The 20,891-nt window shown below is 34.4% G+C and overlaps 1 protein-coding gene across 1 annotated transcript in view; it reads left to right on the top strand.

Annotated features, from left to right (window-relative positions):
* Positions 1 to 14,821, top strand: part of LOC123535613 (serine-rich adhesin for platelets-like) — a 47,912-nt gene extending 33,091 nt beyond the window's left edge. The window contains exons 15-24 of the mRNA XM_053528889.1: positions 1,103 to 1,306; positions 2,840 to 2,955; positions 3,269 to 7,834; positions 8,215 to 8,325; positions 8,626 to 8,769; positions 10,184 to 10,335; positions 10,585 to 10,764; positions 11,337 to 11,531; positions 12,684 to 12,848; positions 13,354 to 14,821. Of these exons, the coding sequence (XP_053384864.1) occupies positions 1,103 to 1,306; positions 2,840 to 2,955; positions 3,269 to 7,834; positions 8,215 to 8,325; positions 8,626 to 8,769; positions 10,184 to 10,335; positions 10,585 to 10,764; positions 11,337 to 11,531; positions 12,684 to 12,848; positions 13,354 to 13,441 (5,921 nt within the window). The 3' untranslated portion in view covers positions 13,442 to 14,821. The remainder of the gene's footprint in view (positions 1 to 1,102; positions 1,307 to 2,839; positions 2,956 to 3,268; positions 7,835 to 8,214; positions 8,326 to 8,625; positions 8,770 to 10,183; positions 10,336 to 10,584; positions 10,765 to 11,336; positions 11,532 to 12,683; positions 12,849 to 13,353) is intronic.
* The last annotated feature ends 6,070 nt before the right edge of the window (positions 14,822 to 20,891 follow it).

The raw sequence follows: 20,891 nt of genomic DNA, 5'->3' as shown, positions 1-20,891 counted from the left end.
TTGGAACAGTTAAACGGTTTCCGGATGATAACTTGAGAATGCTTGGGCCTAGGATCATGAAAATTGATAGGGAGGTCGGTTATGACTAGCAGATGACCCCTAATGATTTTTAGGTCAGTAGGTCACAGGTCAAGGTCACAGTGACCCGGAACATTTAAACAGTTTTCGGAAAATAACTTGAGAATGTTTTGGACTAGGATCAGGAAACTTAATCTGGAGGTTGGTCATGTCAAGCAGATGACCCATATTGATTTTGAGTTCCAAAGGTCAAAGGTCATTTAAACCTTTTACGGACAATAACTTGAGAACTCTTGGGCGGAGGATCATGAAACTTCATAGGGAGGTTGATCATGACTAGCAGATGACCTCTATTGATTTTGTGGTCAGTAGGTCAAAGGACAAGCAAGTTCGGCTTTGACATTGGCTTAGTTCTGTGACAAGGCCATATTGTGGGGGTATAATTCGTCACCCCTGTGACAACTCTAGTTTGAATAATAGTTTTTGAGAATACAATACTAATGGAGAGTTGTCTTTAAAACTGTATTTCGTAAATCACTGCTGTTTTCGAAATCACTTTTGTCAGTTTTTGGTCACTTTTCAGGAGATGCAAAACAGTAAATTATTGATTTAATTCTTAGATGGTTTTCAAAACAAAAAATAAGAAAATAGAAAATCCTGGATATTTTCACACGTTTATTTAACATTTTTCCAATTAATTATCAACTCCATTATACATACAGTGATACAGAGTACAAGTATTGGTTCTTTAAAAATCTTGTGTATCCGTAAGATCACTTTTCCAGATACGAAAACTGAGAATTATCTATTTCCTTTTTTATAAGTTCTTTAAAAGAAAAATAAGAAAAACAGAAAATCCAGAATTTTTTTAAACAATCATTTTTGCAGCTTCCACATTATTTTAGAACCACTGGTGAAATGCATATAAGGCAAGCCAAAACTGAGACACAAGGTTTTTAAAAAACAGGATCAAATTCTTGATGTATTGTAGCTGAATTTTTTATACATGTGTGTAATGTTCTAATGTTCTGTGTATATTGGTGTGTGTCTTTACCTAGTGTTTTATTTGCTTTTGTATAACCAGGGAGATCTTACTCTGTCAATTCTAACCCTGCTAACGACCTTGAAGCTAACCGGTATACACCAAATCAACGTGAGTTCACTCCCTTTCATAGGGAAGGAACCACAACCACTATACAAAGGGAGGCAACTCTAATGAGTATCTGCTCCTACAGGACTGATAGTAGAATGTCAACTAACTCTAACTCTCCCAGGATGCTTAACCTTGGTATGTTTTCTGTTAAGCAATCTCTAATGGGTTTGGAAATTTGAGAAAAATACTAACTTATATCATTTATGACCAAAAGTATTTTCAAAACTAAACACAGCTTTAGTTATGTGTGAGCTTTTTTGTGCTGCAGACCAGCTGCATCTCTTTTAGACTATTTCTTTTACTTTTCACAAGATTTTGCAGAAAGCTTGACTTGGAAGAATGAAAACTTACCAGTATTTAAATCAAAATGAAAGAAAATAAAGGTTTTATGCACTGCTGGCAAACCTATGCAGTCAGCTTAATGCTTTCTGTGCATGTGTGTTTCTCAAATTTCCATTAATTTATATGTTGGTGACTTTTAACATTGAAATTCAGGTGTTGGGCATTTTTTGTTAATACATTTTTGTAATCATACATGTATATTAAGAATATAACAAAAACTGTGATTGCTAAATATTACAACGTACAATGTCATTTTGTTCTGACATTTTATCTATGTCTGGACTTCAGTATACATTCGAACTTCGTTGACTCGAACTTGACGGGTCAAGCAAATTTGTTCGAGTTATCAGTAGCTTGAGCCATCAAACAAAATAAATAAAAAGGGATTTTGTCGAGACCTGACGTTGAGTTCAAGCAAAGGGTGGTTTTCGAATTATTTGAATTCAAAAAAATGAAGTTTGACTATATCAGTTTAGATATATAATTTAGTTTAGGCACTCTCAGTAAGATTGTAATCACCTTAACTTAGCACTGGAAATAGTTTCATAAAATTGAGCAATGTTTGTTCAGTTTAGTAATATTATAACTCGGTGTTGTTAACATTTAATACATTCAAACTTTGGTCGCTCAAACAAGAAGGGAGTGGCAAAAATTGTTCGAGTTATCAGCAGTTCAAGACATAAATTGAGCCGAGCCATGAGAAAACCAACATAGTGGGTTTGCAACCAGCATGGATCCATGCTGTTCACTAATGGTTTCTCTAATTGCAATATGCTTTGAAAGCGAACAGCATGGATCCTGACCAGACTGCGCAGATGCGCAGGCTGGTCTGGATCCATGCTGGTCGCAAACCCACTATGTTGATTTTCTCATGGCGTGGCTCAATTAATTTACACTATACAGGGATTTTTTTCTGGGACCTGTCAATGAGTTTTAGCAAAGAATGGTGTCCAGATTATCAGAGTTCGAGCAAACAAAGTTTGACTGTATACATGTATTTTACTCTAACAACTGTAGATTGGGCAATGATCGCGATAATCTTATTTTCGCTAATATTCACGAATATTGCCACTCACGAATTCAACACACATTTTTGATATTAACCTGCATCATGGTTGAAAACATAGACACTCTTTTTCGCAAATTCTAAATGCCTGTATTTGGGCTGCTGACCATGAGGTTACTAAATAGAGCCTGTATGAAAATAACCTGATCTACAGTAACTTCTCATAACTATAATCAGATATGGCAATTTTGATAAAGAATCTGAACTAACACAAATCACATTTTTATGTAACGTTAAGTTAACATGTTGTGTTTTAACAGGTCAGATGTTGAGTAAGACCAAAACCCCCGTGCAGCACATGTATGGTCCTGGTTCCAGTAAGGTCATTCCACCAACACCAACTTTTATTACCCAGAGGAGCGATGGCAAATCAGAGGTATGAACTTAAAATTTCAGTCTTCATAGACAACGAATTTTATTACAGTGTAATACAGTACTTCTACAAACTAATTTTAGAGTAAGGATTCACCTGTGTGCAACTTATTTAGGGATTTTAATGAAACTTCATTCTTATTTACCATGTTTGTGACTTTTTAAAAGTCATACATGCTTTATGAAATGCATTTAGTTGACAACAATTATCTGTATGATTGTGAACATACTTCAAAATAATAAACAAATACTTGAGCATTATTTTATCTAATCTAGTCAAACTTCTGCTGAGAAATCTTCTGTTTCTGATAATTCAGAATGAGTTTTCACCGAGATCTGATGAAGATTTGGAAATAAACAGAGACCAGCCTGAGCTAGTTCGATCAAGGACAGTATATAAGGATGAGTTTATACTAGAGGAGAGCAGGCCGAAGGACCCTTTTATACGCACACCATCCTCAGGAAGTGATACTGTTTCTTCCAGCGGAAGCAGTCATATATCTGGCTCTCCAAGAGATTCCCCGTTATCTGTGAAAGGAAAACAATCTAGAAAAACTGAAAAAACTAATTCAGTGAAAGCAAAACAAGTGACTGATAATTCAGCAAAAATTGTTGGTTCGGTTAAAATTGGACCATCTAAGTTAAATGATAAGTTTGCATCTAATGCAAATGGCGGGAAAAGTACTACCTCTGGTCAGGGTGCAGGTAGTGCTGGTTTGAATTCAGAGGATGAGTCAAGGGGAGGTAATTCTGTGCCAAAACTGAAAGTCAGTAGTGCAGTGACAACAGGAAACTCAAAATATGGATCTGTTTTACATACAATGGCTGTTAGAAATGCAGCTGCTCAAAATGCTACAAAAGCGAATGGTTCAAACAAGAATGGTGCTAAAAGCGGAGGTACAATTACTGTACATGGAATTATGGGTGAAGACAACAGTGATACAACTGAAGCAAATGCACCTACTGATCAGAATTCTAGCGAATCTCTTGATGAGACTGCTAGAACAGTAGATGTAAGTGCAAAGGAGAACAGTAATTCCAAAACTGACTCTAAAGCTGTTGTAAGTAAACCAAATGCTCAAGTAACAAATGCAAAGAAGAAAGCTGCACAGAAGATGCAGAATGTTCTGCAGGTTGTTCCTACCAAACTGACTGAAAATATTCTAAGAACTGCTCCAAAAAGCAATGTTAAGGAGGAAAAATCTGGTACTAAAACTGTCTCTGCAAAAACTATTGAAAAACAGAACACAGCAGCAAAACAAGAAACTGTAAGTAATGTAAATATGCATTTAGCACCTTCAGCTCAAGTTCAAAACAGAGTTATAACTCAGGAAAACAATAAAATAAAGATGAATGAGACAAATAATCAAGCTGGTAAGGTTGATAGTACAGTAGAAAAGAAAACTGATAGTTCTGAACAGACTGAAAGTAAAGCTGGTGTTAAAAGTGTAAATACAGGTAAAAATGATAAAATGCAAGTTAAGCCTTCAGATAACCTGTCACAGACAGTTAACCAGACAGGAAAAAATTCACAGGGTTCACAAAATTCTTCTGCAACAAATAAATTTGCTAAGCAGTCAACTTCTGCTGATATGACAAACAGACAAGGTGCGCAGTCTCGGAATGTCAGTTTTAATGTTTCAAAGAGTGCAAGTGTTAATCAGAGACAGATGGGCAATGTAAGGAAAACTTCTTCAAGTTACACACCTAGGTTCCAAACCAACAACACCCCTAAGCAGAATAGTACTTTGTCAGATAAATTAGAAGGTAAGGAAAGACAAAATAATAATTCAGACAGTTCTGCAAAAGCTTTAATTAAAACTAATACAAGTATGTCTAATAACACTCAGAAGATTGAAAGTCAAACTGGTTCTGCAGCAACAAAAACAGCAAATTCTAGTTCACCAACAGAATTAGTTCCTGCATCAGTAAACAAATCAGCTTCTTTTTCGAAATCTTACAACATGGCTGGTGTTCCTAGTTCAGCGAAATCTTCTAGTAGCAGTTCTTTAACATCAGACTCCTCCACCACAGCAAACAAATCTGTAATTTCAGATAAAACTGACATGCCTGTGAAAAAACATTCAGTTCTTTCAAAATCTATGTCTGAAACCTTGCAAAGTGCTTCTAAAGTTTCTAATGCCAGTATAGTAAGTAACAGTGTTTCCAAAATGCCAAGCGTTGGAACAGTTGCCAACGATAAATCACAAAATAAAGGACTACTAAGATCTGCTTCGATGACAACCATTGAAGAAGCAAAAGAAAAGAAGCTGATGTCATCTTCTGACACTAAAATAGAATCTGTTTCTAATGCCACCAAAGTCCGACCTTCAAGTGATGGACCGCCTGGTGCTACTGAAGCTAAGGAAAATCATGGCAATGTTAACGCTCCACTTGTAGAAATCATGCCTGAGTGTGCTCCAAGAATAAATAGAAAAAACTATATGGATATAAATAACCCAGTGACAACACCTGTTATAGTTAATCCATTCGAGGAGCTAGAACAAAAGAGAGCACTAACTGCTACAGAATTTGGCTTTATAGTTGAAAAGCCAAACATTGAAAGGTCAAAAACTCAAGTATCATTAAAAGGAAAGAATACTAAGAGTCCCAAGAAACCAGCAAGTAGCTCAAAACCATCATCTGCAAGTACAAGAGGATCTAGTGGAAGGAAGAAACGATCCCGAAGTAAAGATGCTAACAAGTCTGATAATGAGTCTCGACCTAAAAGTGGAAAATCGGGACGGAGGGTGCGATCTGGAAAAAAGAAAAAGAAAATTCATGAAAATCTTGCAAAAGAAAACGAAAAACCAGATGTTGCCTTGATAGGCGGTATTGGTTGGCAGATTGCAACTTCATGTATAGACAAATCAGAAGCGGATGCTGTTGTTGTAAGTCAAATAGACTCTAGTGAATCAGAAGCAGAAGATGCTGATGTTTTAAGACTACCCTCCCCACTGCATATTGCAGTGTCTGATAATGAATTACACTTACCAGATGCTATTGACACTCCTTCTTCCATGTACTCACCACGATTCAGGGAAGTCAGAACTACTGTAGAAAACAGAGTAGAGGAAGACCTTCCAATGGCTGAAAATGATGGATATAGGCCAATGAATCTAGACATGACTCAGAACAGTTTGTCACATCAGAACAGGGCTGGTGTGATTATCAAGCAGGATATGCCTGGTGATATTAGTGATTTCTTATCTAAACTCAGGGAGGATGAAAGCGAAATTTTTGAAGATGACAATGATGATATTTATGATGATGAAGATGATTATTATGATGAAGAAAATATAGGAGATATGTTACATAGAGGAGTAGTGATTGGACAATTAACACCAATACCTGAATCCCCATCTCTGTCAAATACACAATCCACTTTGAAACATGTTGCTAAAACAGTTGATGCAATAAATAGGTTTGATCAGAATGTTAGAGATGAAGATCTGAGTAAATTGTTAGGGTCCACTCCAAGGGATAAACTTTCTAGTTCTTCAGACAAAAACAGTGCTAATTTTAGTAGAAGTGGACCTGTTAGAAACAGTGGAGGGTCAATAAGATCTTCCGCCTCACAAAAAGACAGCAAACAATCTGCCACATGTTCTGCAATGTCAAGAAGTTTACCATCTAGAAATTCTTCTTCAAAAACAAATATGTCTAGAATTTCTAACCTTAGTTCTGAAATTAGAGAAAAGGCTAGTAAGGTATTTGGAAATACACAAACTTCACCCAAATCAAGTGCTACAAGAGAGTCAAATTCAAGGAATAATTCAGTTCGTAAAAGTAGTTCTAACAGTTTGAGAAAAAGTACATCAAAAGAGAAAATTAATACTGATGATGAGCAAAGTCAGGTTAAAAGTAATGAAAATAAGGTTGTCAACGATTCTCCAAGGGGTGACTTTAATTCTGAAACTAAGGAGAGAATTGACTCAAAAATATTGGACCTTAAAAAAATGCTTGCTGAGAAAATGCAGAAAACACAAAAGTTACTAGAGGAGTCTTCTCCATATAATTCATATAAAAAGAGAAAACAAAGTGAAACTGCTCAAGATAATGTAAATGTTGAAAGTGATACTAGTACAAATGATGTAAAGTTAAATATCAAAGACTTAACTGAAGAAAATCTTAGAGCTTTGGAAACAAGTAGAACAGATGATGACATGAAGTCATCAAGAAGTTCAAGAAAAGAAAGACGGTTTTCGGAAACTAAGAAAGTTGAAGATAAAGATGAGGATATTAAAGAAGCTATTGATGAGATATTAAGTAACACTTTCCCATCTTCAAGATCAAATATGAAATCAGTGAATTCTTTCAAAAGTGGAAATAGTACCATAACAGAATCAGATAGGAAAGTTTTGAAGAAAATGGTGCAAGAAAATCAAGCTTCTCCTTTCCATGCTAAACAAAGTGTAAGAGTTTCTAGTTCATTTGATGAGAGTGTAACACTGAATAAAGATAATCCTGAATTAATGAAAAGGTTTACTGGAGAAAATTATCAAATAGGACAGAAAGTTAAAGCTATGATTGATGCAGGTGCTGATAAAACGAAAGTAAAGGCCATGGTTAAAGCTGACAATGAAGCTAAACATCTTGCTAGAATAATGAATAGCTTTAGGCAAATGGAACTATATGCTGGTCCACATAGTACTAATAACAGGTCCTCGAAGAAAGAGACTCCTAGAAGGGATGGAGAGCATTTGCATAAAAGTCTTTCACGATTTGATAATCCTCACCACTCACATCATATGGGCATTCCACCTCGGCCAGGATCAGCGGGCGCTGGGAGGATGAGACCAGGGAAGTTCACAGAGATAAAGGGAGGTAAATCAGCATCACATGTTGGAGAGCGAGCAAACAGTCCAGTAAATGTTCCTAAGGTTAGTAGTATAGCTGTAAAGATGTTTGATAACTAAATATTTTGTGTACTTGTATTTTCTCTTGTACAAAGTAGATGAATTTAATGGAATGTAAGGAAGTTAAGTCGTCTGAATAGTTTCATTTTCACTATTCCTGTATTTTTCTGAAAGCCTTACACATATAATTATCTAACCCTTATCAAGTCACTATTTTGGAGAAAAAAGAGAGCACTGTGTTAAAAAACTTGGTTCATGCTTTACCAACTTCTAGGTTGGTTGTTTGATTAAGACAAGATATCAAACATGATACAGAATCAAGTTATATTACCATAACAGTTTTGAAGATTCTTGTTTTGGATGAAATGATAACAATAAGATTTGGTAAAAATTCACTTTTGTAGAATCTTGCTGATGAGTTTAAGAGAAGTCCATTTAAAGAAGTCAGCAGTCTGCAAGAAGAAAACATTGATGAACTTGCTAATGTCATAAGAGTGACATCTCAAAGTAGTGAGGTAAAGATTTACATGTACATAGAATCTATAGTATTTCTAAAATGGATATGTTAGAAATATTTCCTGTAGCAAATTAGTACTTGGTAAGAATATCTGATACATTAAAAGACATTTCAGATGGGTTTTAAAGTTTACCTACCTGATGGACATTTATGAAATGCTCCAGATGTTCAGCCAGGGTACCATGGTAGTCTTCTGGTATGTAAGAGTATAGATCTCCATCAGTTGATAATATCGTTCTTTGCAAACTGGTTACCAGTTTTATGACTAACAGAATTGATTAATGTATATATTAAACAGGAGGACCATCTGAGTCTGGAAGAGGATGATGAGATGGAGAGAGCTGACAGTGCTTGTACGACACTCAGTTCTCACTCTTCAATATTGGAGGAAACAATACAGTGGAAGAAAGGAAATGTGCTTGGAAAAGGAGCTTTTGGAACCGTAAGACTCTTGAGATTTAACCTTTAGCCTGCTATATTTCTACAATGGACTGTTCCATCATTCAATTTGGGCAATACCATTTATTATTCGACTGAAAATTTACTGACTGAATAGTAAACAGTGAAGACCATGATCAGTCTATGGTTGCAAAGGCAAAATCGATTCCCGCCAGCAGGCTAAAGGTTTATTAAGATACTGTGAAATCATTTAAATTCGCTGGCATGAAATTTCGCACAAAAATGAAAAAGGACTGTTTCGCGCGGGCTTTAATTTGCGCATTTTCAATTTTAGAAATGAAGAAATAAAATCAAAAAGTAATAATAGCGCGGTCTTAAATTCGCGCATCCGTCCTAGCGCGAAATACGCGAAAATTCGTCCTACGCGAATAAAAATTATTTCACAGTACCTTGTACATGCAAGTTATATGACTCTGAACTTTCTTGTCACTACTTTTTTGTGTCCATCTTATGAGTACAGTTGAAAGTCAGTATCTCAAATTCCAAGGGATCAAGCGTTTTACTTCATAATAACCGAAATTTGATTTAAAATGATATTTTGTGCATTGTTTTCGGAATTGGACTTAAAAATGTTTTCCAGATAGCCATAATTTTGAGATAAGGGAGTTCGAGATATCGAGTTTCAAATTAAAAAAAGGATACACTCAGTAATAGTAACATACTGTTACATTCAAGAGTAAAATAGACAGAATTCACACAGACCTAGAAAAGTCATGGAAAACAGTTCTTATTTATGGAAAAATTCTTGAATTGAAAAACTGCCGATTTTGTCGTGGAAAGGCCAAAGAAATTCACAAATTTTCAAAAATAACCTAAACTTTAAAGTAACTTTTTGAATATAAGCTCTACAATTTATGATAAAAATGCATTACCGATATCAGTATTTTTTTCCAAAAAGAAATTTAGTAAAATGCAGATGATGCAATACTAAATTTTATACTAAAATGAATGTGCATGACCTTTGTATCCTGTATAATCAAGTACAGTCAAATCTTTATTAAGCAACCACCCAAGGGAGAGTGACACTGTTTGGCTGTTTAAGGCAGCTGGCTGCGGAAGGCATGTTGAAATCAGAACAGAATGTCAATTTTTGGCAGTTAGTTGATTGGTGGCTTAACCCTCACCCTGTTAAATTTCTATAATGAACTTACCCATCTTTCGGTTTGGACAATACCATTAACTGTTAAAAAGAGTGCTTACCAACTGACTTAATGGCAAATAGTGCAGATTTTGATCAGACTGCATGGATGTGCAGGCTGATCATGAAAGGCTGAAACCACGCAAAGGCTGAAACAGTCATGTCCAGCATGATAAGGGTTAATGCAAGTGACTGCTAAATGTCGGTGGCTGTGAAGACAGGTTAATCTGTATCTGTAAATTATAATTTTTTTCCTCAGGTGTGGTGTGGTTTGACAAGTGAGGGTCAACTGATAGCTGTGAAACAGATAGAGTTAAACACAACCAATCAAAATAAAGCAAAGAAGGAATATGAAAAGGTTCAAGAAGAAGTTGAACTTCTTAAAACACTGGAACATAAGAATATTGTCGGGTGAGAAATGCTTCTTATTTGCATCTTGGATTTTCAGCTGATGTTCACCTACACATTTTATATTACATTTTATTCTATAGCGTATATTTTACTACTTAGCCAGGGAGTCTCCCCTTATTCTTTGGTACGTTTTAAGCAGTGAATTTCATGTCTGCTTGTTTACACTTTCTTGTGATCAACAGCTTTGATCTGTTTCTAGATCTCAAACAGTGTCATTTGTCATCAATGTGATGTTATATCTTGGAACAGGTACCTGGGTACGAGCCTCGAGGACAGTGTTGTCAGTATTTTCATGCAGTTTGTGCCTGGTGGTTCAATTGCCAGTATTCTAGCGAGATTTGGTGCTCTGGATGAAGCTGTGTTCAGAAAATACACAAAACAGATCCTGGAAGGAGTGGAATACTTGCATGCAAATGATGTTATTCATAGGTACTTGCAATTGCCATACTTAAAACTTCAACTTTGCTTAAAAACCAGTGTTTTAGAAGGCTAAGGGGCAGGAACTTCCAGGAAGTACAATCAAAAATGGCTCATCGCCCTTGCAACCCCAAGCAATCTACATTTTACTGTACCTGAGTTATAACAGTAATGTAGCAATCACTTTTATTCAATTAAAGCTACAGATTATACTGTAATAGCACATATTTTCGCTGGTTTAGAATTTCGTGAATTTGAAATTTTGGGTATGTTTGCGAAATTTAATATTTGTGAAATTTTAAAAATGGTATGCTACTTGAATTTGAATTATACTAATGGTGAATATTTATGTGAGGATTAATTTTCGTGATATGTAGGGCCTTGCGAATATAGCGAAATTTAGACCCTTTCTGCTTTTGCAGAATTATTTGTACACAAATTTAGATCTCTTCCATACATTCCAACAATTGAAGCTGAATTATTTTTACAAAATCAGAACACAGTACAATGTAATAGTGATATAGGGGCATTGATGATATATATATATGGTATGGTATGGAGATTTTTTTTGTTTCTACTTAAAGGGACATCAAAGGTGGAAATGTGATGCTGATGCCCAATGGAGTAATTAAGCTGATTGACTTCGGCTGTGCTAAGCGACTGTGTATAAACTTGAGTATGGGGCAGTCCCAGATATTGAAGTCTATGAAGGGAACACCATATTGGATGGCACCAGAAGTTGTCAATGAGACTGGACATGGGAAAAAGTCAGATATATGGTACAGGAATTTTATATGAAAAATTTTGCAAGAAATAAACTTCCTTTTTATGCCCCGAAGGGAGGTATATTAGTTTTCAACTGTCCGTCCGTTCGTTCGTTTGTTCATCACAACGTTAACTTTTTGCATAAAGGCACTTTACTCGCGAACCACTGCACCCAGGACTTTCAAACTTCACATGCTGATAGTACTTATTGAGTAAACGACTCCTACTGACTTTGGGGTCACCAGGTCAAATGTCAAGGCGCTGCAGGGGCATTTGTCACCATTAGTGACAGCTCTTGTTTAATATTGAACTCCTGAATTAGAAACTTTTCATTTATGATATTTATATGGAAGTATTAATTTTATTTAAAATTATATATATGATTGCTAGAATATAGATTTATTAAAAATTAAAGTCTTCATATGGTTAAACTTAGTTAACTCAGACTTGGATAATTCGTACACCACCTCTCAAACTTGGCGTCAGGTCCCGGAAAAATCCCTGTATAATGAATTTTGTTTGACAACTCAAAGAACCGATCACTCAAACAAATCGAGTTCGAGATAACTAAGGTCAATTGTATATCAACTGGAAAAAAGAAAAGGAAATAGAAAAATTTGCAGTCTTGGGTCTAAATTTCTTTCTTTCATGGTATTGATATGTTTTTAAGCATGTTAATTTTTTTGCAACATTTTAATCATTTTTATCTCCATTGTTCAAAGAATACACATAGAGCTGTTGCACTCACCTATTCTGCCATTTTGGCATCGGCATCCCAATTTTGTGAAGTGCTTGTATGTAAGCTGGTAGGGCAGTAACCACTTGTAGGAATGATTTGAAACTTCACTGTGCTAATCTGACTTGCAGACACGTATTGCTTACTCAGTTTTGCATTTCTATATAGGATGCCCCTTTTTTGACTAAAACTAATGTATACAAAGAGGTTTTGTTGTGGTTGTCGCAAGATTCAAACCAATGACTTCCTGGTTGTTTGGTTGAGTCACTGTACTATGTAATCTTTTATGGTAGGAGTACAAGTTCACAATATCCTGACAATTAATCGAAGTAAAACTGTTAATTTTTTTTTTTTAGGAAAGATGCAAAAAGATATTTCTTTCAATTAATGTGACAGTCATTCCTTACACTATAATATTAATAATTTGCAGGAGTGTAGGATGTACAGTATTTGAGATGGCAACCAGGAAACCACCATGGGCTGACATGAACCCAATGGCGGCAATATTTGCTATAGGATCAGACAAACCGGTTCCACAGTTACCAGAGAAATTCACAGAAGAAGCTAGGGACTTTGTTAATTGTTGCCTTACAAAGTATGACTTCAGTCTTATACTGTGATTTGTTACATATCACAAACATGTCATGTAATTATTGACATTTCTCTTCACTGTGTAAAATTCACGAATATATGTCCCCACAAAATTGTGATTTTGCTCAAAAGCACAGAATTTAATGCCGAGCATTTTATCAATTTTATTCAACATGTTTAATAAATTCAGTGTGAAAAGACACAAATGTAATATTCTTTTTTTATCACATGTAAGTTTTTTCTGCCGAAGCATCAAATTTTTTTCTTTCTTGACCTATTATAGACCAAGTAAATTCGACCAACATCTCCCAATACTTAAAATGATGTAAATGTCAAAGCTTTATTACACTAGACTTAAGTGTATTATCAGATTTATGTAATGGCTTTATTTCATTCCTATGACGTCAAACATGTGATAAACATGTTTAATTGGAGTGAGTATAGTTTATATAGTGCACTTGGTTGGAAATGAAAATATTGTATAAATATGATATTTTCTATCTTACTAGGGATCAGACAAAGAGACTATCAGCCACACAGCTTCTACAGACTACATTCATGAAAAGAAGATCAAAGAAAAATTCCTCCAATTGTTGAACCTGTACCATAAGGAATAAGCATATGTCCAATCAAAATTCATGGTACAGTAAAGAGAGAACCAATCAAAACCCTTCATACAGTTAGGAGAGAGGAGAGAGCCAATCAAATTTCTTGTTTCTGAAAGTGTTTGAATGGCTCATTACTACAAAATTAGAAAAATGTTACCTAAACTGACAGACTCTGTGTTGTAAGATTAGTTGATGTAGTGTTGGTTATGCAGGGCCTCCTCTGCCATTTGCCAATGTAGCCAAATGCTACAAATTCAAATAACAGGCTACAGATTTTTGAAAGTGGAGACAAGAATTTTATTAAGATGTGGCAAAAATTCAGCACTACAGCTTCAGTTTGGCAGTTTCTCTCAAAAAGTGGCTACAACTTTCTGAGGCCCAGTGGAGGCCCTTGTTATGACTGTATCAGACCAGTTACTAGCTTCTACAGGAACAGGTGCTTTGCCAAAGGCTGTCATGGTAACATGAACTGGAATGACTTTTTAAAAGTTATGTGGTTAATGCAAATGAAGTATTTGAGTGCAATGGCGTGTAAGTGTAGTACCAGGATTGTGTTTTTGGTGTACAAAGCATTTGTTGCTATTTTCTTTCACTGGAGGCAATCCGTCCAGAAAATAGTCTAGACTGTATCACATTAGATGTAATATGTTGGACAGAACTGACATTTATTTAAATGATTAATGAAATCATAATAGACTTTTAGTGACGGGTATAGATATGTAATGAAGAGTTAAAAATTCAGCAAGAAAAGGGCATTTTTGAAACATTTGGTGTTACTACTGAGTGACTTAATGCTGTTAAAGTCCCATATGGTTTTAAATTTTATGATAAAAACAGATGAAGCAGCTGTCAAAATAGATGCACAATTACGTGGCTAGAAAAGCACTACTTCAGTATTGCACACAAACATTTAAGCATAGAGCCATAAAGGGAGCTAATTAAAAGCAATGTGGTCAACAAAACTTCTTACTATGTTAATCAGTACATGTATTCATATTTTTAAATAATATTACAGAAAAAAATATCGAAAATAGAATTTAATAAGAAATTAATATATTTTATGTTTGAAACAAAAAATGTGTCATAAACAAAGACATTATAAGCATTTAACTTTGTGGCATGTATATGTTTATACATCAGCAGGTATCTATTTGTAGTTAATCAATTCATTATTGTTCATGTAATAATTAAGCTTGGTAGATTAATCTCACATGATCATGCCAGCAATTCTGTTACATGTTTTGATAATCTCTTTTTATTGTGTTCATTTTTAACATTTTCATATCATATGTACATTTATGAAAATTCTACTGTGTATAATTAATACATTGATATTTTAGGTATGTAAATAAAATATATTTATAAGATATGTATTAATACAAATTTTGTTGGTATTTATACTCATTTTTTTCATGCTTTCATGAAACTATTTTAAGGTATCTACACTGCTGTTTTAAACACATTATATGCATTAATTTTTAAAGGTAAAAATAACAATATTATTTGTATTTTATAATTTTTATAAGTTTTTTTTATACATTGCTTTCACCTATTTGTAAAATAAAATATGACTGTATCTTTCAAAAGTATTTAAACCATATTCATCAATGCTTAAAGCCTGAAACTTAGTTAAACCTAGACTTTAAAATTCTGTATTTTCGTTTTGCTTCAGCAAAAATTTATGAGTATGAACTTTCTATAGACAAAGTTATGGCACACTGAAGATTTGAGTCCAAGTTCCTGAGTCTGAGTTTCAGACATTAAACGTTCATGAATATAGGACCTACTTGTGCAAAATTTAAAGTTTATGAAACTGTGATATTTACTTAAGGCAGAGGACTTAAAATGACACTCAGCAATTTCAGTGTGATTATGTATTCTGAACATCCTGTTTCAGTATTTTTTGTTCATCAAAAGAGCATGGTTTTCCATACCTGTTGGAAAATTGCAAAGTCTTGTAAAGAGAAAACATAATTAATGGAAGCAATGGTCTAGTGGTTAAGGTATTGGCGACTCAGCCTGGGGCCTTGGGTTCAAGCCTCACTAGGATCACAACCATGGCTTTTTGTATGAAACCAGAACTGGTTTTTCCAGGAAGCGGACTTGAGAGTGGTTCCTTTAAGCTTGAAGCTTTTTTCCAAAATTAAGCTAAAATAACTTAGTATAAACTAACATAATTAACTGGAAATTGGGGAGTATCATAACTGGTCTTCTACTTTAAGCTTACTGCTGCTTTAGTTAACATGTGTGTGTGCTTTACCTCTTAGTGCTTTCTAGTTTACCATTTGGTTACTTGGAATGATATAATTTTGCTTCTGGCAAATCAGTTTCCGTAAAATCATTTAATTTTGCGGGTACAAATTCTATGGCTTAATTTAGTCATAACAGTTGTCTTCTGGGGATAGGAATTCCTGGATTTCAAATTTTGTTGATAACATGAATTGGAATTGTCTTTAATCGGGATTTAACTTTTTGGATTGACTCATCTATGAAATCCATAAAAATTAGTCCGCCACTGAAAATGAAGGTCAAAGAAATTTAGAGTTGGAATTGATTGTAAAACGGCCTTTTGTTACTTACATCTGCCATATAAATGTTCCATTTCATTTTATTATTTCATTCTCTGACAAGGAGATCAAAAATGTCAGAAAATGTTTTTATTTTGTTAACGTATTTAATCGGTATTTACGTTATACCTTTATATCGAATTGTCAGTTAATCTGTTAGTTTGTATGCATTTTGTAACACAACTAGCTATTTCTTCATACGGAACTGTCAACTTCTACATTTGATACAGAGGTTGACAGAACATTTCTTTAAATACTTTTGATAAATTGTCATGCAGATTATTTTCTGCTGGAAAATATAAAGGTATATATTTAATTTTATATGAATTTTAATGACATGCTAATTACATTTTGCATAATAAGTACATTGTACGTCAAGTTGCTCAGGATAAAATCTATTAAAGGGTCGTACCCCTTAGTAGAATTTTTGGTCTAAGTCTTGTCTTACATTGCAGCATGAAGTTGATCTGCCTAACAAAGAGTTGCTGTCAAATACATGTAAATGCATTTGTCTTAGTGTAAAGTTTATTTGTTTAAGAAAAATATACAATGTATATTAAAAATTCCATTGACATTTTTGTGCCAAACCAAGTATCACTTAAAAAGTAGGGATTTTTTTCAGCCATTCTACATAATTTTACATTTGATTGTAAATATTTTATTTATCCGACTGCAATTTTCCAAGGACGTAATTGCCAGATACGACCTTTTTCATCAGTTTATATTTCTAAAAGTAACAAAAAATTGGTTACAGGTAGCAGACACGACCTTTCATATGAACAAATGAGCCGTGCCATGGGAAAACCAACATAGTGGGTGTGCGACCAGCATGGATCCAGACCAGCCTGCGCATCCGCGCAGTCCGGTCAGGCTCCATGCTGTTCGCTTTTAAAGCCTATTGGAATTGGAGAAACTGTAAGCGAACAGCATGGATCCTGACCAGACTGCGCAGATGCGCAGGCTGGTCTGGATCCATGCTGGTTGCACACCCACTATGTTGGTTTTCCCATGGCACGGCTCAAATGTCATTTTTTGGTTCAGTAAATGGTGTCTCACATTCATGATTTTAAATTCAAGTTATGGCCCTTTGAACATAGTTTTCAAAAAAAACATGGGTCATAATAGATTATAAACACATAAATGACCTGTTATTTGTTATTTCTGGGAGGTAGATATATGTTTGAATACTTGTGAATTTTACACGTTAACTGCTGACTGTGTTATGCAAATTATATGTTGTGTTTACATTTTTTTTGTATTGCTTAAAGGAGAGTGACAGAGAGGTATGTCTGTGTCACATTTAGAATAATTGTTTTGATTTTTATGTCAGTTTACTTTGATATGCAAACTATAAAATGAAATGTCATATATGCAGTGTAAAGTTGAATGGCAATAGTCTTTGTAAGAAAGAAAATAATTTTATTATTCCTTTTTATATTAGAATATCATTTTGTCATAAATTTGCTACATATGTCTTCCACTGTTTAAAATGCAACATGTCGAAGAACATTCCAATAAAATGGTAGAAATTCATAAATGTGTTATTTGTTACATTTATCATTAACATAGTAAACACAATTCCTAGTACCTAAAAGGTGTGTTGTAGCCTCCATTGCCAAGTGAGGTCCCCGGAATCAGTTGCCCTCTCCCCCTCCTCTCCCCCCAACACTTTTAGGTTTTTTGTGAGGAAGTCATCCAGCTGGCAAATTGGTGGTCATAGGTTCGACTGCAGTTCCAATCTCTGCCTGTACTAACAGAACAACGTCCTCGAAAGCCACTGTACAGCCTAAAATGTGTTAATATGGCTTAAAATCTAACAAGATGAACAAATAAGTGGTGAAGATACGTTTATATATTACGGTTGTTCTATTTGATATAATATACAAACTTTTCTGGTAAACATGATAATTATAAGACTGGATTCTGTATGTTCATTTTCTATAATAATTTCTACCGACAAAATGGATTCCTTATGTTTATGTTCTGTTGAAGATAGTTTCTGGTAATAGGATTAATACTCAGCTGAAGATTTTTACTGGTAATAGGCTTTGTTCACTATGTTCTATTTTCTGTTGAAGAAATTTTCTGGTTTGGACACAATATTTTGATTCTTCTGTTAAGCTATTATCTGATAATATACTTGTAATGATGTTTCTCCATTAATGATAGCTTTTTGTAATTGACTGTGTTGTTTTTGTATTCAAGATATTTTCTAATACACTTCTTTCACACCAAAAATTGCTTTTTGTATTAGTCTAGATTCACTGCAGTGTTTCTCCAAGTTAAACAGGGTGGATTCACTATGTTGTTTCTCCTTTTAAAATAGCTTCTTGCAATACATTTGATTCATTGCCTTTTTTACTATTGTGTCTCTCCATCAGTTGAAAACAGCTTCTTGTAATATTACATTAAATTTTATCCATTGCTATAAGATAGCTTCTTTTATTTGGGCTGCTGAGTGTTGCATTTTCCATTACTGCTTATGAAAGACTCGATCAAACCGGGTCTGCAATTTTCACTGTTCGCCTTGTTATCGGTGCTTCCGAGGGATCTACTTTCCTATTGATTCATTCATCTACATCTACATCATACGTCGACTCATTCACACTTGACTATCACGCAACGGGTGGTTTGGTCAAGAGAAAAGATGGAAAGGATAGATAGTTAGACAAGTGGGATAGGTAAAAAGAGAAGTAGAAAAAGTGTTACCCAGCTACGTTTTCGCCCCTTTAACCCAAGCGTCTCCGGTTACGGTGGCTGCGGCCACAAATTCATTGTGTTAAATATTTTTCTCCTTTTAACAGTAGTTACCTTTAATCGTTTTATTCCTCATTTCTGTACTTTCAGGTAATATAATTGCTTTACTGTGCTGATTCTCCATTAATAGTTTTTGGTTTTATTCTGAAGAGCACTTTTTGTCGGCACCGAGTTTCGTACTTTCTCAACACCAACTTGGCATGAAAATGTTCTGAATTAGAAACGAAGGGAAGTAACTGAAACTATCAGAACTCCAAGTGGCTGTGCCTTGAAGGTAAAGATTTGAAACAAAGGATTTAAAACACCAGAGAACTAATAAATATGTGTTTATTAACTCTTTTATGTCATACTGATATATCCTTGACAGCACTAACGTTCGTCTGTACTAACGGTAGAAGAAAAGTTACGCCCCTTTATTTTATTACTACCATTTGTTTTTGGAAAGCGGACAAGTACAGAATCTGAAAACTTTTTTAAAATGTACTGGTCACGCTTGAGTTGAGCGCACAGATAGTCATGCAAGATGTAATCTGAAAGCCTGAGATGTCTGCCTATTTAATTATTCGAACTAGTTTCAATATTATTTTTCACCAGGATAGCCCACTAAGGTGTCGCCTGGAGCCACCATTCATCTTTTGATGATTTTTGTGCATTTATCAAAACTTAATAGGTTAAATATATTTTAAATGAAATTATTTTGATAAATTATTTACTTGTGCATCCGCAAGAGATCTAAATTATTTAAAGCCAGCTTTCATTTTCAAATCAAAGCCTCGGTACCCACATTTATATATTATTATTAAAACAGTATTTTTTCAGCAAAAACTAAAAGATCTATAGATAGTTAAAAGATGGAGACAAGAGATAAAAGATGAAGATTAAAGATAGATAAAGTAAGACTTTAGTGCACATTATGAAATTTATGTGGAAAACAGCTGAAAGCATGTCCTGTAAACAATTAAACATTGAAATGTTCCTCTTTCATGTCATGTGGCAACAGTCTTGAATACCTCGTTTTGAGGCTTTCAGTATTCATGAAATCGTCCAAATACATTTTGAGTAGGTTTGAATATAGTGTGCTTTATATAATAAGTCCTACAGCATAAAACATTGATAAGATGTACAAGTTTATTAATGACATTGCAAAATATTACCTTGAAAAATACCAAGTTTACAGTAATTTGAACAGGTGTCCCTGTAGGCACTGTAGGTTAGAGGTTGCACAAAATTTTTAGAAGCGGCATTTTCAAACCTTATTTTCTTTCTAGATATTCTGGAAAATGCTCCATAATGCATTCTAGACAAACAGTTCAGTGAGTATTTTCCTTAAATAAGTGGTGCCGAATATCGGACCCATTTGCAAACGGTCTTTCACAATAATTTTCAAATTGAGTCCGCCAGACCCATTTACAATTGGTGTGAAAATCTCTAAAAATAGTAGAAAAACAAACAAAAAAGCATTGAAAAACCTTAAAGAAGTTTGTTATCAACTTTTGTGAGGAAAAGCGTCTGATTGATCATGATTTGTTATGCTCGTCATCCTAAATTGTGGACCCATGAACGTTAATTCATAGTGCGTTTGGGTACAAATCGGGTACAAAGCATTTAAATCATTAAAGAATGCATTTAAATCATTAAGCATTTTGATTCACAAAGTATTAAAACAATTCACAATTAAGGGGGATAAATTTACAATTTTGAGAAGAACGACGCTAAGTTTCACAATTTGTCTGGTACTGGACTTTTTCACAATTTTTTTTATTAAAAATCACTTAGTTTTCATGGAGTAGCATGTCCACCCGTTGGTCAGGCCAGCACTTACATATCACAGGCAGTTGAAATGAGACTTTTGTGTTTGTGGGCAAGATCTTACTGATTTAGTACACAAAACAAATTTTCTATTCCTTCTAGTATCTATTTAAATACAACAGTCTGCTATAATTAACATAGTTGTCAATGCAGCATAAACTTACGAATAAATTATAACTATGTCGGTATATCTTATATAATATAACAAAACAAATCCAGTGAACCAGAGAGCGAAACTAATTTTATTGTGCTTTATAATGTAAACAAATTATATACATTTTCATTTCCTCTTTCTTTAAACAGAAT

Source organism: Mercenaria mercenaria, chromosome 17, assembly GCF_021730395.1.
Source record: "Mercenaria mercenaria strain notata chromosome 17, MADL_Memer_1, whole genome shotgun sequence".
Lineage (NCBI taxonomy): Eukaryota > Metazoa > Mollusca > Bivalvia > Venerida > Veneridae > Mercenaria > Mercenaria mercenaria.
Note: the sequence above shows the minus strand (reverse complement) of the source record. Positions and strands in the feature narration are given on the sequence as shown.